Raw genomic sequence first — 26409 nt, forward strand, 5'->3', positions numbered from 1 at the left:
TTTAGTATCCAGAAGAAGGGTAGTTTCTTGGGTGGTAAAACTTTTGCCCAGGCCAAGTTGTTGCTGGTTTTAGTAACCAGGGAAAGAATGAAACAATATTATTCTTCAGAGATTAGCTCTCAGGAAGTAGAGGGAAGGAGGAGGGAATTTCCTGAAAGGATGCGAAATCATAGTCAAGGAAAGGTTTGCATTTAAAATGTTGTCTTAAGAATGAAATTATCATTTTTTTTCCTCTGAAAAGTTGTGTTCTACACATCCCCTTTATTGAGGGTGAATGAAATTTAAAACAGACCTGGCTATTTATTTATTTAGTTAGTTTCTTACTTACTTTATTTAGAAAGGAAGGGAGGGAGTTAACAAGAAAGGAAAGAAGGAAGGTAAGAATGGAACGAAGGAAAGAAGGAAGAAAGGAAGTTTCTTTGTTTGCTAAAGTAGAGATGACCCCAGTAAAAGCAGCCTGAGCATGGAGGTGGCAGGCTTTTCTATCCCCTCAGGTTTGCCAGAGGATAGAAAAGTCCTCCGAAGTCCCCTAATTCCTCTCCCCTTTTCACCACTTTCCTCTCATAGTACTTATAGGGGAATCTCTAGAGTAATTGTGCGCTAGTGACATACGAGTACCAGAAAATGTTAAGCGCGTGGCTCTCTGGCCAGTCTGGCCTATGGTTCATCTCCCACATGCCCAAATGGCACTAGGTAGAACTTCACAAATTGCCCACGAGAGGCTTCTTTTCTTGAGATTCTGAAGTTGATTTGTGTCAGATCAGACATAGCTTGCTGGGCAATCGGGATAAACCTATCTTTTCTCTCTCCTCTCCCCTCTCCCTCCCCTCCCGCCCACCTCTGGAAAAGTTCTCCATCTTCTTGAGCGCCTCTTGGGCTTCTGCCCGCTTCCCAATGCACCGCTTTTCGGGAATTTGAGCTGCAAGGACTGAGACAGGGGATGATGGACCGGGTAGGGGTACTTTTCCGGGACAGCAAAGCAGCGCCAATGCCCTCCCCTCCGGGCGGGGGGGGGGAGGGAGAGAAGAGATCCGAGAGGATAAACGAGTAGTAAGGCTCTGGGGGGCCAGAGATATATAGAAAGTTATAGAAAGACTACTTTCTAGTCCTAAACAATACCCCAACTTTTTTTTTTGTTTTGTTTTTAACCGCTCTCCCTCCGCCTTCAACATTCTTTTTCTTTGCCGAGTTTCTTTCCCAAGGCATCTGAGTCTCTTCCTTCCCAGTCAAGGTTAGGAATTCGCCTCAGACACGTGCTGGGCATAACACCGGGAGGATCTAAATGTTGCTGTTTTCTTTCTTTTTCTCCTTACTTCTTTCTCTTCAGACGCACGGAAGATGCGGGCAGTTAGCGAGTGGCCCAAGCTGCCTACCCTCTTCCTTTTCATTCTCGCTTTGGCCTCCCAGGAGAGCCAAGGAAGCCCCCGGGGCCGCAGGGAAGCAGGGGCGCAGGGAGATAAAGAGAGGCTTCTCCATCTCCTTCCAGCGCCGGTAGCTTCCAGTAGCGCCCACGTCCCGCAGCAGCTCAGCTCGGGCAGGGTGCGCTCATCTAGACAGCGGGAGCGCGTAGTGTATGCCGCCACCTCCTCTTCCCCCTCCTCCTCCTCCGAACCTCCGAGGGACCGAGACGACCGGACGCTGCGCTACTCCGCCTCCTCCTCCATTGACCCAGCCAGCTCCTGGCTCCTCGGCGTGCCAAGGAGCGCAGGTAAGAACCAATTCCAAGACCTGTTTCTTTCCTTCGCTACCTGTTCGGCGTATCTGACCTGCATCCACCTTTTGGACATTGGAACGGACTAGGGCTTGAGAGAGCCTCCTATCTCATGCCAGAAATTCCTGTCTCATTGTGAAAAGCAAAAACATAAAATTTACACCCTCTCTGAAGCTTTCCATTCTAAAGCCTGCCCTTTGCGATTTTGGTACTTTGGTCAGGGGACTTTGAGAAGAGAGGGGAGGGAAAGGGTATATTCGGGGATCCAAGGAGGAAGAAAGGGAGTAAATTATGCTAAAACGAATGGAAGTCTCAGTCACAGAAATAACCTACATTAAACTCTTCTGCACGAATTTGGGCTTTGGCTTCATTTGAGGACAGTGAGAGGTTTACATTTCTTCCCAGCTGGCCGCACACGTTGATTTCCGTTATTATTAAAGACAGAGGGGTAGAGTGCAAAGATGGCCGGATTGAGAGTAAGCACTATATAAATCTAAATTATTTAGAGCTGGATTTGGAGTCAGAGGACCTGTGTTCAAAACAGGGCTCTGCTATTTATAAGCAGTGTGATCTTGGGCAAGTCAAAAGCTCTCTGGGCCTCTAAGATCCATCCCTTCTAGCTTGAAATCTATTTTCCTATAATCTAAATTTTCATCAGCTAATTAGCTTCTTTAGGTCTTTTAAAATATAGATGGGTCTGGAAAGAGGCACAATCCCCCAAACTACTTTGGGGAGCAAGTTGCCAGGAGGTGGACGGTGGGAGGAGAGAAAAGACTGGCAATGGAGAGAATGGGTATAGAGAGAAGTTAATGAGAGAAGGCTGAAGATAAGGGCTAGAATGAAAAGGACAGAAATTAGATGGAAGGTCTATAAAATTATAGGGGAAAGAGAAGATGGTATTTGCATATATATCATAAAGCAAGTCCACATATGTTATTCCCTTGGTCCCTGGACTTTTGAGACAAGATATTGTTTTCCTCTTCCCCCACACACCTCTTCAGCCAGTGACTAAGTACTGAGGATACAGTTTTATAGTTGAAGAAGCCAAGAAGGACAAGCAAATAACTTCAAGGGGGTTGGGGAACTAGAACTAGAATTCAGATCTTCTGATTCCAAGGCCAGTGTCCTTTCCTCTGCACTATTGCTATGTTAAGTTAGCAAAATGCCCTGGAAAACTTGAAGAACTGTTTGAAGAGATGGTTGTTAATGTTTTTTTTTAATCTTTGTTCATTGGTCTCTAGTACTAGATTGTTGCTGATTTTTTTTCTATTTTTGTAGAGCCATTTGATCATAGATTTAAAGCTGGAGGGGCCTTGGAGGTTATGTAAGCTCTGCCTCTATTGTTTGCATGCCCATAGGAAGCTCACCACCTCTCTGTTTTTGTTGTTCAGTCATTTCAATCTTGTCCCACTCTTTGTGACCCCCATTTGGGGTTTTCTTGGCAAAAATACTGGAATGGTTTGCCATTTCCTTCTCCAGATCATTTTACTGATGAAGACCTGAGGAAAACAGGGTTAAGTGACTTGTCCAGGGTCACACAGCTAGAAAGTGTCTGAAGCCATATTTGAACTCAGAAAGATGAATCTTTCTGACTCCAGGCCTGGTGCTCTATCCACTTTATCTCTTAGCTGCTTCTTCATATGATCCTTGTGTGTAAAATGGAGGGATTGGACTCAAAGTCTCTTCCAGCTCTAAATCTATGATCCCTAATCTTAAATAACAGAGTAGTGATTTGAACTCAGCTCTTTGGCTGCTAGTCCAGCACATTTTGCATTGCACTACATGCAGTGTCCTATGTACATCTCAAAGCGATGATATCCCCTGTTCACCTCCTGACTTTTAGAAACCATCCCTGGAAGGCTAGGTAATGTAGTCACAAGCCCAGACTATAAGGAAACTGTACTTGTTTCCACTTGGGCCCAGTATTTCCAGGCAGACTACTTCTTCCTCAGGGCGGTTCCTTAAAGCCATCAATCTTGCTCCATAAAATAAACATAAAATGATTCCCTGTTGCTGTGTCCTATCCATAGCAGCCCTCCTGACATAATGCTCTCATGACCAGGAATTAAGCAGAAGAATGGAAACTCAAGGTTCCTGCCAGACCCTAACTTGCTGGGGCATACCACATATATTCAGGCCCCTCTACGTCATTTTTCACATTTTGCAAATAGAGAGAATCTAGGACAGTGGAATCAGAGGTCTGTCATAGGACCTTTTCCTTTTTAGTAATGACTGTTGTCCAAGTTTGAGGTAGACCAAAGTTATGATGCTGTTTCATTCATACAGACTGATTTTAATATATTTTTAGCTCAACTGTTCAACCCAAATTATAGCTAAGAAGGAAAAATTTTCTGTTTGAGATGTAAAGATGTTTAAATTTCCCCCCTTTTCCAGGCTACCTGCCACACAGTTGCTATAAATTGACATTTCTAAGACATAAATCTTAACTATGTCACTGCCCTACTAGAAAAAAAATTCAGTGGCTCCCTATTGCTTCTTTACAATCTGAGTCCCATTTCTTTCTCTGGTCTTCCTTTATGTTGCTCCCCTATGAACATTCTCTATTTCAATCACATTGGCCCATTAGCGGTTCACCACACAGAACATCCCATCCCCATGTGTCCATATGCTTTTATAGAGACATATGTATGTAATGTAATTCTTTCTCCTCTCTGCCTTATCACATTCCTAGCTTTCTTCTAAGCACAGCTCAGGTACTGTCTCCTATAAGAGACTCTCTCCCTGTTGAAATTACTTCATATTGCTTTTGTGTGTATTTTGTGTTTGCTTACCTGTGTATATGTCTTACTCCTCTCCTAGTAGCAAGTGCCTGGAAAGGTTTTTGTCTTTGTATCTCCATTGCATAGCGTGTTCCTTCAAACTTAATAAATACTTGTTGAATTGACTGTGGGATATGACCCACATGTAAGTTATCTGACCCAAATGAATGAATTTCTTTTTTGTATCGGAAAAACTGGAAAAAACTACTATCAGACGTATTTGAAAGATCAAGAAAAATTAGAGAGATACAAAAAGATTGTAGAAATGTACAGTCCTAGTTTAAAAAAAAAGGAAGAGAAGAGAGTTGGCCAAATATAGGCAAGTAATATTAACTTTGATTCCTAGGAAAATTCTAGAAAGGGAAAAGAGATTACAAAAGGGCAGCTTGGTTTCATCAAGATCAGGTCATGCCAGCCTAACCTCATTTCCTGCTTTTTTTTTTTTTGGCGAAGCTATTGGGGTTGCCCACTAACGAGTGTTATGTGTCTGAGGCTGGATTTGAATTGAAGTCCTCCTGACTCCAGGGACGATGCTCTATCCACAGTGCCACCAAGCTGCCCCCCTCAGTTACTTTTTTGACAGAGTTACTTAAGCTGGTAGATGATAAGCATGCTATAGATATAGCTTACTTAGATTTTAGCAAAGCTTTAGATAAAAATCTTATTCTGTCTTTGTGCAGGAGATGGGGAGATATAGAGTAGATGATAATGTCATCAGATGGATTTAGAACTGGGTGAATGTCCAGTTTCAAAGAGTATTTGTTAATAGTTCAACGATGTAGGATGTCTCTAGTGGAGAACCTCAGGGATACGTGATTGGTCTTGGGCTATTTAACATTTTTATCAATGACTTGGGTAAAGGCATAGACATGCTTATCAAATTTATTGAGGACACAAAGCTGAAAGAGCCAGATAGCCTATGAAATGATAAATTTAGGATCCAGACAGCTAGGTGATGCAGTGGATAGAGCACCAGCCCCGGAGTCAGGAAGAATGGAGTTCAAATCTGTCCTCAGCCACATACTAGATGTGTGACCCTGGACAAGTTACTTAACCTTGATTGCTTCCAAAATAAATAAAATAAAATACATAGAACTCTGTGTGTGTCCATAGGGATGGAACATTGTATTCTATTGTATTGTACTTAGTATCCAAAAGGGTCTTGATAGGCTGCTAGAACATTGGACTGAATTTAAAAAAAATGAAATTTAATAGGAATATGAATGTAAGTCTTAACACTTGGGTACAAAAAAAATCAGCTTCACAAGTATAAGATGGAGGAAGCCTGGTTAGAAAACACTTGCTCTGTAAAGGAAATGGGGGGGGGTATTTAATGGACAATTTCAATATGAATCAGCAGTATAATGTGGCAGCCAAAGAAACTTGGTAGCTTTAAGAAAATTATAGCTTTCAGGAAGGTAAGGGCAGAATCCCATTGTACTCTTCCCTCATCAGACCTCTTTTGGAATATTGTGTTCACTTCTGGGCACATAATTTAATAAGGACATTGATAAACTGGAGAGTATCTCTATGGAAGACAACCAAGATGATGAAGGACCTTGAGATAATGTCATATGAAAACTGGTTGAAAGAACTGAGCATGTTTAGCTTAGAGAAGAGAAAGCCCCAGGGGGACAGTCTAACTGTCTTCAAGCATCTCAAAGGCTGTCATGTGGAAAAGGGATTAAACTTGTTTTGTTTGAGGCCAGACAGTAGAAACAGGAGTAATGAATGGAAATTTCAAAGAAGTCAGGTTAGGCTTGATGTCAACTTCCCAGCAATTAGAGTTTTCCATAAGTGGCATGAGCTGCATCAAGAGATGGGTTCCCCATACTTGGAGGTCTTTAGGCAGAGACTGGACAACCACTTCTAGACATGTTATAATGGAGATTAGTCTCTTTCAGCTTTCCAATTCTGTGATTTATTAGATGAATTGAGAGGCTGCTCTTCCTCTCTCATTAGTCTGCTGTATAAACCTATATGATTTTTTTGGGGGGTCTAGACCAATGACTTTATTGTTATAAAGACTTTCAGCTGATAAAATTCCCTCCACCAATGAGTATATAAAACCGTACTACAGTTTAAAGTCTTAGAAAAATGCCTGGAACAATTAGAGGGTAAGTGACTTGCTGAGGGTCACACAGCCAGTGTATATCAGAAACAAAACCTGAATCCATGTCTTCTGAACATGTTTCTGGCTTTCTAGCCTAGACCATAAAGCCCCTTTCGTATTCATATTCTGATTTTTAATTCTATCACTAGAATAGAATTTTAGAAATAGGGATTTTTTCTTAGAGTTTTAGATCTTATAGATTTTGTGTGGGGAGGCCAAAGAGAAGGCACTGAAAATGGTTTCTTGGTTGCTATAGGAAGAGATGAAGGAGTCACAATTTATTTTTCCCCTCACAAACCTATGGTAGTTGTGAAGAGAGCTGGAAAAGTGTGAATAAGCCATATGCTAGTATATTTTGGCATATACACAGGTATTCATTGGCATTTTAGAATTCCATAAGCATTCATACACACATATATGTATACATATATACACACACATATATACATATAGATTAACAGAATATATTTTCTAAAAATTTCCTATGTTTAGTTTACATGAAAACATATCATCTTTTAAAACCTTAATCAGATACAATATATTCTCTAAATGTAATTTAATTAGAATTATTTCAATCTCTTGTATGTTTTTGAAACTATCTGGTTTTTATTGTTTCTGAAAACACTAGCCATCACCCTTGATGTAACTAAACAAAAGCCTCAGTTTCTTCATCTGTAAAATGGCCATGCTAATGCCTGTTCTATTTGTCCCTCAGAATTGTTGTGTGGACCCAATGAAATGACATATGTAAAAATGCTTTGTCAGTTATAGGGTCTTACCGTTAGTACAGACAAGAAGGTTGCTCGGCTGAACTGAGCAGGGAAAGTGGCAACAGCTACAGTCAGTAGCTCTGAGTAGTGTATCAAACCCTCCTGCTCAGTGTTCTGCTTGCAATCAATTAAAACACCACTGCAGTTGTTTGGAGGCTAGTCCCTAGAACGCTGTCTGAGCAGGTCTTAGAGGGTTTGGAGGGAGGAAAGGGAAGGAGCCTAGAAGTTTCGTAGCTTAGCTGCAAGGGTTGGGTATTCTTAGCATTTGTGTCTGAGAGTGTATTTTCCCTGTGCTGTGACCATTCTCTGGTGAGTGCCAGGTATCTTATATGCCAGCCATGCTGATAAGATTTGGGACACAAAGAATACTAAAACGATTTTGGCTGTGATGTATCTGGGTCACAAGGTCACTGAAAACACTAATTTGACTGGACCTGTTGAATCATACCATCTCCCAGACTGCATCTATGTCAGAGTCATGGGACTTTGTATAAATGTAAGGTTTAATTATTATCATTGTTTATTAAGATTTATCATGAAATCTGGTAATATAGCTAAGAGTTGCTTACTCATGGCACTACTCTATCAAGTTCTTCTATCTGTGTGAACTCTTCTCCTTTGCTGGGTCTTCATACAGGTCACCAAACTCCTCCCACACTGGGTGGGTGTCCCTTAGGACTCTGTCCTAAACCCTCTTCTCTATTCTATTTCACTTGCTGATCTCATCAGCTTCCATAGATTCAATGATGATTTCGAGGTTGATATTTCCCAGATGTATTTTTTCAGACTTAAATTCTTTTCTAACCTCCAGACTTTCATCACCAACTGCCCATAAATCATTTAAAACTGAATGTCCTATAGACATTTTAAACTCAAGACTTAAACTTCAAAACTGAATACATTATTGATTTCCCCAAATCCTTTCCACTTCCAAACTTTCCTATTATTGTTGAGGACCATCGTTTTCCCACTCTCTCAGGCTCTCCCCTTAGGTGTCATCCTGACTCCTCATTATTTCTCACTCGCACATATCCAATCTATTGCCAAGTCCTGTTGATTTTACCTTTATATCATCTCTCATGTATGTGTCCTTTCTTTTCTCACACTGCCACCACCCTGGTGCAGGCCCTTATCATCTCATGCCTGGACTATTGCAATAACCAGCTGTGGGAGATGGGAATGTCTCTCTGCCTCAAGTGTCTCCCTGCTCCAGTTTATTTTCTATTCAGCTATCAAATTAATCTTTCTAAAGTGCAGGTCTGATCTTCCCACCCATCTTCAACAATTCAATAACCTCCTATCACCTCTGTGATCAAATATAGAATCCTTTAGCATTTAAAGTCCTTCATAACTTGACCTCCTACTACTTTCCTAGTCTTATACTTTACTGCCTCCTCATATATACAGTAATTCAGTGACATTGGACTCCTCGTTGTTTCTCAAACAAGATACTCCATCTCCCAATTCTGGGCCTTTTCCCTGGCTGTCCCCCATTCCTAGTATGTTCTGCCTCCTCAGTTCTACTTTTTGGCTTTTGTGTCTTCCTTTTAGCTCAGCCAAACTCCCACCATCTCTAAAGGGGCTTTCCCATTCCACCATACTGTTAGTACCTTCCCTCTTTTGATTGTCTCCAATTTCTCCTGTATATATTTTGTTTATGTATAGTTGTTTGCCTTTTGTTACCTGCCCTCCACCTCCTCTGACTCATTAGACTACGAGATACTTGAGAGCAGGAACAGGGATTATCTTTTGCCTTATTTTGTATTCCCATTGCTTAGCACAGTACTTGGCATGTTGCAGGTGATTAATAAATGATTATTCGTTGTGGGATGGGAACAATGGCACAATCTGGATATGATAGACAGTTGTGATATTAGTCTTAAAGAGCATTCATTAAGCATTTATCATTTTGAGGGCAGTGAGAGGCATTGTAGACAACTGGCCTTAGAATACCTAGGTTTAAGTCCCATCTCTGACACTTACTGACTCTATGGCCCTGGGAAGTCCACTTAATCTCTCAGTTCTCCTGAGCAACTCTCTGAGAACTCTAAGTTGTAGAACAGTTGCTGATATGCATTAGCAGAGGAGGTTTCCTTCCTGGGAATTACGTGATTGAAACAGAAGTCTGGTGTGTGTGTGTGCGTGCATGCATATACACATACATATACATATATGTACACACCTATACATACATGCACATACATATACATACATACATACACACAAATATACACATATATGAATATTTATATATGTGTGTGTATAGTATATGTACACTGTAGTATACATATACAGCAAATATGTGTATATGTAATACATATACGTATACGTATACATATACGTATACATATACATATACATATACATATACATATACATATACATATACATATACATATACATATACATATACATATACATATACATATACATATACATATACATATACATATACATATACATATACATATACATATACATACACACATATACACATATGCCAAGGAAGATAAAACAAACCAGTTCTTGCCAGAAAGTAACTTTCATTATTTTGGAGGAGGCAACGTATTTGACCCCAGAGCACAGAAACAATGGACAGAACTTGGAAAGAGACAAATTTATACTTGATAGGAGTTCCTCAGAAACAGAGCTCTCCAAAAGGGGAATGAGCTGCCTCTGGAGGTGGTGCATTCCCCTTCATACATTGCCAAAAACAAGGTTCAATGATGACTTGTAAAGTATGTTACAGTAGGGTTTCTTTTCCTAGTATAGATTGGACTAGAGAACTGCTTAGGTTCCTTCCATCTCTGTACTCTGTGATTCTGTGACGTGTACAAATACAAGTAAATGTGTTTTCTTGAACTTTTAAGGCAATATCTAATTTAGAAGGAAGGCTTGACATTTCAAAAGATCTTTTTTTTTCCTTAGGAGTTCACATTGCTACCCTGAGTTAGATAATTAAAAAAAATGAGGAGGAAAAGAGAGCAGTGTTCATAATAATTCACATGTTTTGGACAGAAGAATTTAATTTTTCTTAATTTCTGAGGGATGCGTTCTTTTAAAGGAATTAGAGAAAAGCTAAGTTAAAAAAAATTTAATGAATCACATTAATACCCCCCCCTTTGTTTTTGTATGGGACCAGTAAATTATATGAAATACGAGCAAGGTAACAAATTGCATGTAGAAACTTCTAGGGATAGAATTTGGCTGCAGCATTTAGCACTAAAGGTATACACTTCTGGCATTTCTTAAAGGTGAGAAAATTGGGCCAGTTTTATGAAGATGATGATGAGGTCTTCAGAGCCTATATACTTAGTTATAAAACAAATTCCAATATAGAAAAGTATGGTTTTAGAAACAAAATGAATAAATAAATCAAAAAGCATTTATTAAATGTTTACTACATGCCAGACAATGTGCTAATGGGATATAAATATAAAAGCAAAACAGTTCCTGTCCTAAAGGAGCTTATATTCTGATGAGGAGAACCGTTCATTACAGTAGATAGCACAAAAAAACCTTATTAATTTAGTCTTCACTAATTTAGAATTAATTTCTGATAATTGGATTGCTCTGAATGAAGGCTTTTACCTTAGCACAATCTATGAAAGAAAGAGCTTGCTTAATATGCAGCTGCCTTTTTGGATAAGGTCAATGATGCTATTGATTAAAAACAATTAACAGGCCAGAGGGAGAGAAGGAGAAAGGGAAGCTCCCCCAAATCCTTTTTTTTAAAACAATCTATAATTAGAGAGAGTTATTTGAATGTTATGTTAAGTTTAAGAGTTCGCTAATATCCAGAGGGCTAAGCCAAGAGTAGCAAAACAGTTATCGGGACAGTCATCCAATTAAGAAGAAACGTTTTAGTAGGACATGGTGAGGTGACAATTAGCATAAAGTTATGTAATAAAAGGAATGAATGGTATCATCATAGAGTTGGATAAAATAGGTATTTGTAGAACAAATACTTTGTCATAGCTGCATATTATATTATTCATCTGGATCATTCTGTTCCTACTACATTGCAGAAGACAATTTTGGTATGTTAAAAGCTATCTGACTTAATCTTATTTTGTAGGAAAGAATGTAAAACATATGGGAAAATGATGGACAGGGCTTTGGGCTTAAGTTTCTTTGAGAGTTATAGGGCACATAATCTTCTGAAGGGAATGTATGGGGTGTGTCCAAATGTTCTTCAGATCAGATAGAGAACTGCATATTTAGAATTAGCTGTGTCACAAAATAATTAGAAAGAGTAACAACATTATTTAAAAAAAAACCCCCTGCAGCTCAACACTGATAAAATGGAGTGGTTTGTAAAATGTGAAAGGGAGTCATGGTGGGTTAGTTCTCATTTTTCAAAAGCCTTTCAAAAAGTCCAGAAGGAAACACAGAGAGGCTGATGAACTTTGAAAGTTACATGTTTTTTTTTTTGTTCTGTTTTGTTTTGTTTTGTTTTTTGGTGAGGCGATTGGGGTTAAGTGACTTGCCCAGGGTCACACAGATAGTAAGTGAAAATTACATATTGAATTGATTATACCTTTAAAAAGAAAAGCAAGCTGTACACAATAGATAGTTGGAGATTCATGTACAATAATCTTTTTTCTTTTCTACTTTATATAGGAAAATGTCCATTTTATTCAGTGTTTAAATCTAAAATTTTAAAAAGGACAAAACAAAAATAAACATCCCTTCAATAGGAAACATACTACCATTGTCAATAAACAGTTCTTACACATCTCATTTTTTAGGTTAGTTCTGAGATTCTAAGGTAATTCTAAGGTCTAAGGTGAATACTTTTGAATACTTCTGTTTACTGTGGATAATTTTTATTTGTTCAATGCTCTAGGTCCATGATGTTACAAATGCAGGGAACTCCTGGTGTAGAAAGCCAACAAACAAATGAAGATAGATAACAAGACTGTAACTTATAATTTTAAAAAGTTGCCTAAAGTGCTATGAAATTAAGTAACATAACCTTGAACTAGGGTCATAAGCTACTGTGTTATCAGAAGTAGGACTTGAATCCAAGTTTTTGAGCCTCCAAAGCCAGCCTAGTAATCACAGCATTATACAATCTCTCTATTCAAATACATACATACATATATATATATATGCATACACATACACATACACATACGTATACATATACACATACACACATACACACACATACATATTCATACGTGTATGTGTGTACATACATATATACAAATTAACTTCAAATTGTATGACTTTTTAAAGAGATCATGGCCATCCAAAGTATCTCTTAAAAAGTCTTTTAAAATGCTAAGGCAATAAGCAAAATTAATGTAAATTAAGTGTTTAATTAATGATTATCACAACTAACATTTGTTTTAGACAAGTTATGAAGCAATTGAATTTTGTTTGAGTATGTGTGTTAAGGCCCTGTGTGTTATGTATGTATGTTATGTGTGTTATGTGTGTATGAGTGTGTGTGTGTGTATACACACACACACACACACATACACACACACATTACATACGAGCAAATTTGTCCATATCTTATAGAACTTGGAGCATAATCTTACTATTTTAAATATTCTATGGTATATGTCTACAGTCATTGGGTCTATAGTCATTATTTTTTATGTCTCGTGTCATAATAATGACATTTTGGGTCCCTGTTTATGATTAATTTTATGTCAAATTCTTGGTCAGAAGTGGCTTTGTAGAATCATAAAATTAGAACCAAAAAAGTTTAGCATGACACCCGCATTTATATTATAGATGAGGAAATTGAAGCCTAGAGAGGGTAAGTGACTTACCCTTATTCGCTCAGCTAGTAAAGTGGCAGAGCTGGGCTTTGAACCTAAGTCCTTAGACTCCAAATCCAGCATTCTTTTGACCATATCACAGTCCTTGGTTCCCCAACTATAACATTGTCCCATGGGAAAATATGACACTATTTACAACTACTTGTTTTATGATATAATTTTGAGGAATGTATTTTAGCAAAAATGTAAGTACCCCTCATACTGTTGTTTCTTTTAATGTCTTATAGTCCTTAAGGAGTGGAATATATTATTGTATTAAATTGATATTGATCTATAATATTTATCAGTAAATTTGAATTTATTGAATTTAGAAATCTTTGAGGCTATGTCCCAAACTTTCCTTTTTATTAGCAAGTTGTGTCCTTAAAGGAAAGATGGTTACATCTCTCTTCAGGGTTTTAGGGGTAACACCCTGAGGCTTTGGGGATGTGTGTGTTTTTTAATGTGATAGAGCTCATAAAATCCTGCCAGCGTGGTTCCCTACATCACTTTTTAATGATATCGATTAGTCACTCGGACTTAGTTTTTAGAAAGGGGTACTTAATAAGGTAATATAGGAAGAATAGTTGATATAAATAACTGTTCTCTTAGTACAGTACTCTATATTTAATAAATATTTATTGAATTTAACTGTTAAAATGATATTTTTGTGATTAGTGTTCTGCTCCTCATTCAAAATATGGTTCTCTAATACAATTTGCAGGTATCTCATTTGTAATTTGCAATTTGTAAATTGAGTAGTCTATTTATGTATGTTAGAGTATACTCATAAGTATTGTGATAAAGATGACTATTTCTATAATGGCCTTTACCTTGCAAAAGTTATTAGTAGGCAGACATAATATTCCAAACAAATTAGAAGATCAAATTTTCAATATGATTGTAATTATTACTGATTTGTGGTTATGGCTCTGATTTTGACATATAATATAAAGCAATTACACTTCTGTCTGATTTCATTCCAAAGGTAAGACTATTACCTCCTTATAGATGACTTACAGATCTATATATCTAGGCCCTGAAAGACATCTCAGGCTTCTGTATCGCATCAACAATTACTTATTGGACATTTCAAGCTAAGTGTCCCAGAGATAGGTCAAACTCAATATGTCTAAAGCAACGAACATTAACTTTTCTTAAATCCATGCAACTTCTAAACGTCCCTATTTTTGTCACAGGCATCATCATTCTTCTGCTCTCCTATGTTTACATCTTTGGAGTGATCATTGAAACTTCACTCCCTCTCACTCCACATAGCCAATCAATTTTTGATGTTTGCTTCAACTATTTCTCACACTTCTTTCTAACATGCTTCTTTCTACACACTTCTTTCTACACATGCTGCCACAACCTTAGTTCAGGCTTTCATCAGCTCTTTCCTAGGTTATTACACCAACCTTTAAATCATTCTCTCTGCCTCATCTTTTCCCAGTCCAGTCCATCTTCCACACTGCCAAAGTAGTTTTACTTATGCTCAGATCTGGCCATGTCATTCAATAAACACCAGTAACTCTATTATTGTGTCTAGAATAAAATATAAACTCATCTTTTTAGTTTTTCAACCCCTTCAAAACATGGCCCCAGATTATCTTTCTAACCTTGTTGTATATTATCCCCCTTCACTCCATGAACTATCAGAACTAGCTTTGTCTGTGTTCTTTATATATCACAGTCCATCTACCATCTCAGTGCCTCTATACTGACTGTCCCCCAAACACTCTTTTCTCATTTTTGCCTTAAAGATTACTGATTCTCTTTTCTCTTGTGTGAGGCAATTGGGGTGAAGTGACTTGCCCAAGGTCACATAGCTAGTAAGTGTCAAGTCTCTGGTCTGAGACCAGATTTGAACTCAGTTCCTCCTGACTCCAGGGCCGGTGCTCTATCCATTGCACCACCTAGCTGCCCCCTGATTCTCTTTTAACACAAAGCTCAAACACTGACTTCTACATGAAATCTTTCCTGATCCCCACAATTTGCAGTGCTGTCTTCCAAACTACATCGTGTTTATTCTTTGTAGTCTGTAAATACACTTATATGTGTATTTATTATCTCTTCCATTAGAATGTAAATGTTATTGAGAGTACGGGTTGTTATATTGTTTATACTTGTACAATAACTGGTACATATTAGGTACTAAATAAATGCTTTTAGATAAATTTATTAATTTTTATTGATAACTACCTAGGGGGGTATTTAAACATTGAGACTCTCTTATCTATGATGTTAGCTGTGCCCTTTGTGTCAGATAATCTTTTAGTAATTTGTGCTCTCATAATCTGTCCATGCGTTTCTGATGTTATGATAAATCATTTGTCATTGTGATTTCCATAACCCTCAAAATACATGATACTAATCAGAGAATTAGAAGGTTATACTTATAGAAGTGATTTCTATTTAGTTATATTCTTATTTATTTAAGACAAACTAAATACAACATATAAATATCACAAACAAAAACGTTTATAAATGTATATATGCATGTGAGGAGAGAGAGAGAGAAAAAAAGAGGGGAGGCAGAGAGAGACAGAGAGAGACACACGCACACAGTGCTACAATGCAATGTAACTATTTAAACAATTTTTTATGTACCAGAAATTGAAAGTACTACATGCTAACTCATTATGTTACCAGAAATAATTTTTCTAGAAAAGTATTTTCCCTCAAGGTAGTCACAGTGGGAAGCTCTCTCTGTTTAGTAATGGCTATCCAATGTGGTTGTCTTTTCTTAGAAACATTTTTGGAATTCCATTTTTTTTTTTTGTAACTGCCTTCATTCCCAGCAACTAACTCTTTTGAATGTATACCCTGATGGCAAATCTCTGTGCTTTGGGCATATATTTGACTTCTGGAAACATCATTTGAAATCAATATTGATGAATAAAGGTGGGGGGGAAGCTTATCAAGCTAGTTGTTTTTACCAAGAAAATATAATTATAAATGAATGAGAATGTGGTTTTTTTGGATATTTTTTAAACTTTTGAGAGGGAGTTCCAAAATGGTTTTGAATAAGAGCTCAGTCTCCCATCACTTCTTGAAAGAGCTATTGGAATATTCTTAATTGTATTTAGTCTCAAACTTCTCTAATACATGCTTCACACAACTGCTCAGTGGATGTTCCTTAAGTGCAGGTTTGACCACTGTTGTTCCTTTCACCAGGAAACTTTAGTGGCTCCTCATTGCTTTCAGGATAAAATAAAAACTTCTCTCTTTTGGTTTGAAAGTCCATCATAACCTGATTCTTTCCAGCCTAAATCGTACCTTAGTTGCTCATTATGTACATTATGCTCAGGTAAAACTGACTTGCTTACTGTTTGTTCCCCGCGTATGCCAACAAATCTCCTACCTCAGGGCCTTTGCATAGGTTGTTATTCATGCCTTGAATTCTCTTTTTACCTCCACGTCTTGGAACCTGTACCTCCCTTAAAGGCTCAGTTCAAGTGCCACTTTGAGACACCTTTTATTTTACTAAGCTGTTAATTTTTCTCCCCTTCCTCATCACTGTACATTCATTAAGTGTATGCCCTCTATTTACTTATCTTTGAGTATCCTCTTGGTAGAACCTAACCTCTTTAAAAGTAGGGATTTTGAAAAGTCAACTTGACTACTTCCGAATGAGAATTTCTTTAGTTTTCTATGTAAGCTCATTACAAATACTCTGTTCTTTAGCGGGCATTCTTGTAGGCTTTGGGGGACATTTTGGATCTTTCTGTTTTAATGTATGTGGTGAAAAGCCAAAATGTGACTCTAAATCATTCTGAAAGTCACCAGTGCCCCGTTCTATGCAGAGTATGGTTCAACATGACTATATATGATCCAACTAAAATGATTTATAAATATTTAAATGCAGCCTTCTTAATACTTAAGTGGTTGAGTAGCACTGAAATGTTACAGATACTGTACATTCCAAATACACATTCTATAAAACCAGTGTACTCTTCTAAAAATAGTTTGGACTCTTCATGTCCTAGAAATCATACTTCATGGAGAGGATAACATCTAAATTAGCAAAATAATTCCAACAGGTGGAGATGTGAAGTGAATATAATTCTGGCATGGGAGGAGGGTTGAAGGGAGAGATGGCTTATGGTGATTAAATGTAGTTGAAAAAATTGAGGAACAGCCAGCAGTCTAGTTGTGTTATAATATGGTAAAAAAGAAGAGTGAAATAAGGACGGACAGGCAAATTGAGACCCTGTAAGAAAAGATTTTAAAAGCCAGATTAAAGAGTTTGTCTAGACAATGGAGAGTCACTCAAGATTTTTGAGCCAGTAAGTGACTTTTATATTAGAAAGATAATTTTGGCAGCTATGTAAAGGATGAATTGGAGAGGGGAAACACTGTAGACAAAATCAGTTAGTCACATCAGAGAGGCCCCAATTGGAACAATAGCTATTCAAGTGAAGAAAAAGGGAGGGATGTGACCAATAATGCCAAAACAGAATGAGCAGGTCTTGAGAAAAGTTTGGAAGGTAGAAGATAAGGAGAAAGAAGATTTATATCTTCTTAAATACCCATCTGTCTCAGACCCAAAGGAATATTTAAATAGTTGGCCTAAGATGCTGGCTATTTGGCTTCTACTGCATAGATTCATAAAATTGCTATATTAGAAGGAACCTAAGAGGTCATCTAGTTCACCCAACTTATGACTCCCCAAACAAGTGATATTCTAGCTTCTCCTTGAACTTATAATAGTAATAGAAAACTCACCAACCAACCAGAACAAACTATTCTATTATTTGAGTTCTAACTGTTATGAAGTTTTTACTCATGTTGATCCAAAATCTGTTTCCCACCATTTTAATAGTTTATATTTGGGAACAAAGCAGAAGTACAATCCATTTTACAAATTCAGTAAGTATCTGCCATGTACAAGGAACTTTGTCAAGCCCTCAGGCTACAAAACAAAGCAAAAAACATCCCCTACCCCAATGACTCCCCCACAGAGTGATATTCCAGTCTTTCACTGAAGCCTTCCTCTAGTAAGAGAAAAATCACTACTAACTAGATCAAACCATTCCATTATTAGATAGTTCTAATTGTCTAATAGGTAGGTATCTCCTAGGTTCCTTCATTTCCAGGCTAAAGCCTTCCCCTAATCTATCAAATGATATTCATTCAACACTTTTAGCTCCCTCTATACACATCCCAGCTGGTCAATGTCTCTTCTGATATACAGTGACCAAGAATCAAGCAGAGTATTTCAGAGGTAGTCTGATCAGAGTAGAATGCATCCAAAATGTTGCCTACTTTGTTTTGCTCAGTGTACTCCTATTAATTCAGCCCAAGAGGATTTTTTTAAGGGGTTGACTCATTTACATTTCCTTTGAGGTTCCTTAAGATGATTATTAAACATTAACCAGAGATTTTATTTTAATATTTTTGGGAAAATTCAACCTATAAAAATCATTTGATAACATCATCTTATCTTATCTTATATTTTCTATCCAAAAAATACTTCACAAAAGTCATGCTTTACACACTGCTTTGGCTACCAAATGGTAAATTTGTGAATTACTTAATCATTAAGTAATAGAAAATTTATTTATTATAGTACTAAAAACCTACATCTAAGCTCTCTATAGAAATTAATCACAATAACATTACTAATTATAATAAAGGTGACATAATTTATTAAAACTTATGGGGTTTTTTTTCCTTGGTGAATTTTGAGCCCACAAGTTTTAAAACATGTTTCTGTTGTTACCATTTTTAAAAACATCCTCTCATCTTCCAGTTTGTCCATATCTCCTCCCCCACTCTTTGTTTATTCCTTTTAAACAAAGAATATGGAAAGAAGAAAAAAAACTAGTCTAGTACTTAACAACATTTGACACTATAGCTGTTTTCTACACTCAAAGCTACCCACTTCTACAAAGAAGGGACATATATATATATATATATATTATATATATGTATACATACGTACATACATACATACATACACATATTTATGTAATGAACATGGGATTTCTGGGTCAAAAGCAGCACACATAATTTTTTTAAAAATCATGTTAAAAGAAAATATAATTAAATTATTGGAGGGACACATTTATTTCTATAGAATAAACAACATTTTGAAATTGCTTTTAGCCATTAAAAGTATTTATAAAATCCTCTACTGCATTCAGCTGGCTAGCTTCCCAGAAAGGATCACTCTAGTTACCTTGCCAAGTATCACATAGAATATTGATACCACAGAGACCAAATTGCTATGTATGGTAGCATAGTGTATATTTGTGAGTGCTTTCTGAAACAGTTGACATTAGTGAATAAATTCATGTTGTATGGGAGAGCACTAGCAGATTCACATAAAGAAAATGCATTTTTGTTACTAATTATTCTGACAACCTAATTCTTGCTTGCATATATTGTGAAGCTGCCAGTTGCTAGTTGGACTATTAATGGAATAGAGTTAAGGTCTGATGTTATTTCCCTTTAAGTTAAGCTTGTACCTGGTTTATGAAGGTGTGCTGGCTGGTTGATACTAAGCTGTCTACATTGGGTATGTGCCTATATTCTCCCTTATACCAAGGGTGAATATCATTCATTGGCCTCCAGAACATGCATAGCTTCTGGGTGGAAGAATTGCCTCTTCTGTGTGTGCACAAGTACAGATAGCATTGACCTTTGCAGGGGTGGGGGTGGGGTAACGGTATGCTGAATTTTGGCCCAGAATAACCTGTGGGATATGGGTAATAAATATCCCCCTCCTTATTATGTGTGTATTACGGGTGCCTTCTTTTTGTGTACCTGGAAGTAATTCTATAATAAAGTTGTAATAGTGATATATAATGTAAAGAATTCTAGATTTTAAATCAAGATAAATTTGTTATCTTTGACCTGTACTATCTAGATAACCCTGGGAAAGTCATTTAATTTCTAAGAATCTCCATTTTCTTATCTGTAAAATGGGAATAATGCTTGCATTACCTTCTACACAGTTTTGTGAAGAATGCACTTTTAATATCTTATAGTGCTATATAAATGTAAGCTATCTTCATCATCATTATAGTAGTCATTGTTGGAATAAGTCTATAAGGAGGCAATGAGAAAAAAACTACACAGCAGCCTGATTACTCTGGATCTGAGATTTTCCAGAATAGAAGATTCCCCTAAAGCCTTGGGTGTTGGTGGCAGAAGTAACTAATTAAAGCTAGCATGTACATAGCACTTTAAAGGTTGAAAAACTCCTTACAAGTGTTATCTCAGATGGATCCTCACAACAACTCCCTGATGTACGTGCTATTTCATCTTCATTTTCTGCATGAAGAAAGTGAGGAAGAGAGAGGATAAGTGACTTGCTGAGGGTCATACAGATATTGTGGATATTGTGTTTGAGGTAGGATTCAAACTCAGGTGTACCTGATTCTAAATCTAGCCCTTCATTCATGTCACTGTGCATAGCAGCCAAAGCCAGGGCTTATTGGAATAACACTGATTTGCTCTTAAGGAAGGAAAGTGCTATCTTCCCACTGACCCTAGTACACCTCCAGTTGAGCTCATTGAAGAACAGCATGGTGTGGTGTTTAAAGAGTTCAAGAGACAATTTCTGGATAATTAATAATTTTTGTTAATAATGCTTGCATTTTATTAGTAAAAGGAATAGTGAGTTGGACATCTCTCTCTTGGACCAGAGATGACTCATGATGGTGGGATAATAGTTTATGTGCCCTTGGAAGATTGATTGTTCCTGAGGATGGCAATCAACTCTGATTGGTTAACAATTAATGAGAGAGTGTATATTACAATGAGAGGTGGACACACTCCAATCCTGGGCTGGGGGAATGGAACTTTGATTATGTCATTTACTTTTAAATTGCCCAGTTTTGGGCAATCTAATCAAAGAATATGTCCCCACCCAAACCTGAGTAGAACACAATGGGCAGGAATTCACCTAGATAAGATGGTCTAGGTGGGGTAAATTTTTGGCAGAAGTCAGTAATGTCCTTCAAAGACAGGACTTTGAACAAGGAAATAGGACAGGGAAAAAGCCTAGATCTCCCCTACAATTGGTTATTAATAATAATTTCTCTCGATGGTATTGGACTAGAGGATGGGGATGGAGATAAGGATTAGAGATAGGGATGGAGATCAGACCTAGATTTTCATTGATGTAGGGAATTCCAAGGTGAGGACACTCCTCCTACCAATGTAAGTCATCACCTCTGCAATTTATAATCTTGAGAGTTGAACAAAATACTGAGAAGTTAAATCACTTTTGCAGCAGCACTCTGCCAGTATGGGTCAGAGGCAGGGCTTGAACTTAGATCTTCCTATTCTAGAAATAACCATGATTGTAATAATTTGAATTTTTACATGTCTGTGTGTACATATAGTGATTGTCTCCAAGGAGCTTAAGAATTTTATAATGTTTGCTTTTGGGATAGGCAGAAATATTATGGTACATCTGTGCAGATCCAGAAATAGAACTCCAGCTTTCTGATTTCCAGTCCAGTAAAATGATACTCTTTTTCTCCAGACCTATGATTTCATGAATTTTAAGCAACCCTGGGTACAAAGTCTCCTTCCACCAATGCTGCACATCCATAATTTATAGTTTTAGAGGGTCACTTGTGCAGTACTGAGATATGACTTCTCTATGGTCACACAGAGCTAGTGCAAGTCAGAGGCAGAACACAAACCTGACTTCACAGTCAGCACATGCTGGGTGTAAATTTTTGTGCAAATTACCATTCTCAAATTAAAACCTAAAGGATGATTGAAATTCTGTGTTACAGTTCTGTTGTTAAGATGTTTATGTTTATACAGTAAGCATATTCATAGTCTCTAAGCACAAGGTTAAGAACACAACAGTAACAGTTTCAATGAGGTTGTGTACATTTAAATTTATATTCTGCTAAGAAAGTCTTAACAATGGGAATAAAATTTTGCTCTTACGTATGCTTAGTGGATAGAAGCATTTTTGCATAAAATTCATGGTATAATAGTTTGTTTATTTCAGTATTTAAAATATTTTAAAACAACTAAAATAGCATGTATTTCCTTTGTAGAAATACTTCCAAGGGATTTGAACTTAAAGGAGAAGTTCATAAAGCATTTTACAGGTAAAAACTTTGTTTCTTGATAAGATTTCAATATGTCACAACTAAGAAAGCAAAAAGTAATACAGATTAGATATTCAATTGTCATCTATCACATATCACATATCAGATATCAACTGGGGAAAAATAATGGTAAAGCTCTTGTTTTTTTCTATCATGTCAGACTTCTCATAGAATCAAAAATTTGGAGCTAAAAGGAATTTTAGAGTTTTCTGAGTCTAGACCTCTTATTTTTAAATAAAAAGCCTGATACTCAGAGAGGAAGGACACACAGATAATAGTGACTGAGGTGGGATTTGAATGCAGTTCTTCCTAATTCCAAGACCAGAATTCTATTCACTATATCATACTCTGATTTAAGCCTTAAATGAGAATATAATTGACATCAGAGTTGTCCTTAGAGAACACATGGTTTGGATTAGCAAGACTTCTCTGACAATATTAAAAACTGTAATGCTTTGTCAATGCACTAATTCAGTTGCAGATTCAAATGTGTTATCTCCTTTTGAGTTCTTTATAAAGAAAAAGACATAGATTGCCATTTGATGATAGGTTTGGATGTGGCCTTTATTGAAAGTAGCATGTTTGAAAATCACTCGGCAGTAGTTCTCAACCTTTTTGGTCTCAGGACCTATTATCAGTCTTAAAAATTATTGAGGACCTTTCAAAGAGCTTTTGTTTATGGGGGTCTACATCTACAAACATTTACTACATTAGAAATTCAAGCACCTTAGTATTGTTATGAAAATCGTTTTGACTTCATAGACTTCCTAGAAGACTCTCACACTTTGAGAACTGCTTGTCTAGAGACACCTCAAGGTTTCTTGCTGCTTTATTATTTTTTAATATGAAAGTCTAACAGAATGGGAATGTCTAGCTTTAGACAATATAACTCTCTTCTATAAACAGAAATTCCCAAAGAAACAAACATAAAGAAAATAAAGACCCAATATATGCAGTTCTGTTTAGGACCTAGTACTGCCATAAGTCTAATGCTTGCCCCTCTTAAATATACTAAAAAGTCCCCCCCCCAGAAATAAATAAAGATTCCATTATGTGAACTATGGATAATGGATGGCAAAGTTTGAAGATTTTTTTTTAATATTTATGATAAGCCTGATTTGCTTCTTCCCACAACAGAGGGATAAGGATATGGGAGAATGGTCATGCTCTTTTAAGGGAATACAAGGTTGTGAACTATTGCAGCTACACTATCCCTGTCAATAAAGTACTAGCAAAGTAGTTTGGATAATGGCTCTCTGTTTATAATAAACATTCTTTTACCATTAAATAGGACCAGTCACATTTTCAGCTGAATGTAGCAAACACTTCCATCGACTGTATCACAATACTAGGGATTGCACTATACCAGCTTGTAAGTAAGACTGAAAGTACTTTTTTTCTTTAAATGTAATCTTTCTCCAGTAAATGCACGTGATCTTTAACCACATGCTCCTGACATTTGGAATGCAATAGACTAAACACTGTGTGATGTTATTTATACAACTGACACAATTTGAGTGCTGTATCCTATTGCAAATATATTGAGTGGTACCAGTTTCTAAATGGGAATATACCCAGATTCCATCAAGACCCAAATGGATTTTTATCATCTTTCAAAAATATCTGGCAATAAATATTTTCCATCCATGTGATGATAAAATATTATCTGAATTATAAGTTAAAAATTCTTCACAAGATAATAATTGAAAAACAAAAAGAAGTATCTTTGTAGCTCCTAGTATATAACCATACATACAAAGGTTGTAAATTCTCCTGGACAATGCAGTCTTATTTTAAAAAAATTATTGAACATATTCCTCTGGAAACCCAAATTGCAGAAAGTAATGATATTTTCAAATATAACATTAAAATGATATAATTTAAAATACAAGTCTCCTCCATCTTCCTACATATAATAGTCTCCAATAAGCATATATTCTGATGAAAATAAAACCAATGAATAGAAAAGAATGACTGCATATATTTGTGCAGATTAGCCTATTACTAGGTCCTAGCTGACAGAATTATATGAACACAGATTGACCAGCCTATGTACCAGAAAGTTACTATGTACCCAATAACTGGTTTAGTCAGCTTCATTTAGACAAGGAATATGAGACTTTCCTGATAATAACCAGTTTAGCAAACTTTAATCCAGATATCCACAGATAGCACTTTCCTAGTTACAATGGACCAATGATCAACAAAGGGTGTTCACTGTCTGTTCACTGAGTGACTTCTACAGTCTCTCTCCAGTTTGATCCCTGCGAATCTGCCCAGCAGCAACAGTAAGATATAAGAACAGAGACTCAGAGATCTGTACTCTCAGCTGGATTAGTAATCTCACCATAAGCCTACGCCACTATTCACACTTACCTGTGGGACTAAGAGCTGGGATGCTGCATGCTTGCATGCCTGTGAATAGGAAATTGTCTGACTTGTGATACTTGAGGTACTTCTCAGTACCTCACCCACAAACTTCCTGCAATATTCAATTTATTTTTGGTCCCACTTTATGATTTATATCAAGGTTCTCATAGATTTCAATATATCATAGACAGCAAGATTTCTCATAGATTGCTTAAGGAATTTGTCATGTTTTCTTTTTACTGTACAAAAGAGTCCTTCTGAGTCTTCTATAAAATAGAGGATTCATTGTGCATGTTGTGAAGGCTATGGAGCAGAGTTGGATGATTTTTGGTTCTCTGCAACCATAACTATTATATTATATTAATTATATTATATTAATTATATTATATTAATTATATTATATTATATTATATTATATTATATTATATTATATTATATTATATTATATTATATTATATTATATTATATTATATTATATTATATTATATTATATTATATTATATTATATTATATTATATTATATTGTATTATATTATATTATATTAATTATATTATATTATATTAATCATATTATATTATATTATATTATATCATATTATATTATATTATATCATGTTATATTATGTTATGTTATGTTATGTTATGTTATGTTATGTTATGTTATGTTATGTTATGTTATGTTATGTTATATTATATTATATTATGTTATATTATATTATATTATATTATATTATATTATATTATATTATATTATATTATATTATATTATATTATATTATATTATATTATATTATATTATATTATATTATATTATATTATATTATATTATATTATATTATAATCATACATGGGCAAGAACTGATTCAGCTTTACTTTCTACGAAAAATGCTTATGGATTGTAGTTGACCAAATTTCATAAGGATTGCTCTCAGGGAGGGAGTAGAGAGATGTATTGATAATATTAAAATATGTTATATAAATAAAATCTATTTTCAAATCTTTAAAATATTTCAACAAAATATGGAAACAGTGTGATGAAGCAGCCAAAAAATTCAAGGATGTCATATAGTGTTAATACAAGTATAGTGCCTAGAACATAGGAAGTAATGGTCCCAACTCTACTTAGTTCCAATCAGATCAGATACAAATTACTGTGGTCGTTTCTTTAGGAGGGACATTAAAAAAACAGAATATATCCAAAGGAAGATTTTGAGGAGGCTTAAAAATCATATGAAGAATAATGGAAGGAAACAGAAATATTGAGGCTAAAGACATAGTTGTGTTAGCAGTGTTCATATATCTAGATGACTGTATATGGAAGGCACATTAAATTTAATCCATATAGCTCCATAGGGATGAACTAGGACCATTGCATGGGAGCTATAGCAAGGTATATTTTGGCTCAATATAAGGAAAACTGTCTTAACAATAGAACTGTCCATAAATGAGAAGTACTGCCTTGTGAAGTAATGAATTTCCTTTTTCTCCAAAGTTTCAAGCATAGGTTGAATGACTACTATTAGGGATATTGTTGAGGAAATTTCTGTATGAGGTGGCAGCTGGAGTGGATGACCACGAAATTATTGAACTTGCTAGTATCTAATATAACAGGTTTATTTAAAGTCTTTTTTCCGAATTTTTAACCTTGTGTTTAAGAAAATAAAATATTGTCTTAAGGAAAAACTGTTAACAAAACTAAGCCAGCTTTAGAATATCTTGTTAGATCTAGAGATGAAGAAAATCACCTTGAAACCAAAGCAAAATTACTTAATTAAGCAAGGATTTGATGAGTGCCAACTGCA

At 36.1% G+C, this 26409-nt stretch overlaps 1 protein-coding gene across 1 annotated transcript in view; it reads left to right on the plus strand.

The window, feature by feature from the left end:
• The first annotated feature begins 1056 nt into the window (after positions 1-1056).
• The window catches only part of ALKAL1 (ALK and LTK ligand 1), a 31136-nt gene continuing 5783 nt past the window's right edge, over positions 1057-26409 (plus strand). Inside the window, exons 1-3 of the mRNA XM_021005927.2 lie at positions 1057-1708; positions 22184-22237; positions 23529-23609. Coding sequence (XP_020861586.1) covers positions 1339-1708; positions 22184-22237; positions 23529-23609 — 505 coding nt within the window. The 5' untranslated portion in view covers positions 1057-1338. The remainder of the gene's footprint in view (positions 1709-22183; positions 22238-23528; positions 23610-26409) is intronic.

This window comes from Phascolarctos cinereus, unplaced genomic scaffold (genome assembly GCF_003287225.1).
Source record: "Phascolarctos cinereus isolate Bilbo 61053 unplaced genomic scaffold, phaCin_HiC Scaffold_4;HRSCAF=312, whole genome shotgun sequence".
NCBI classification, from domain to species: domain Eukaryota; kingdom Metazoa; phylum Chordata; class Mammalia; order Diprotodontia; family Phascolarctidae; genus Phascolarctos; species Phascolarctos cinereus.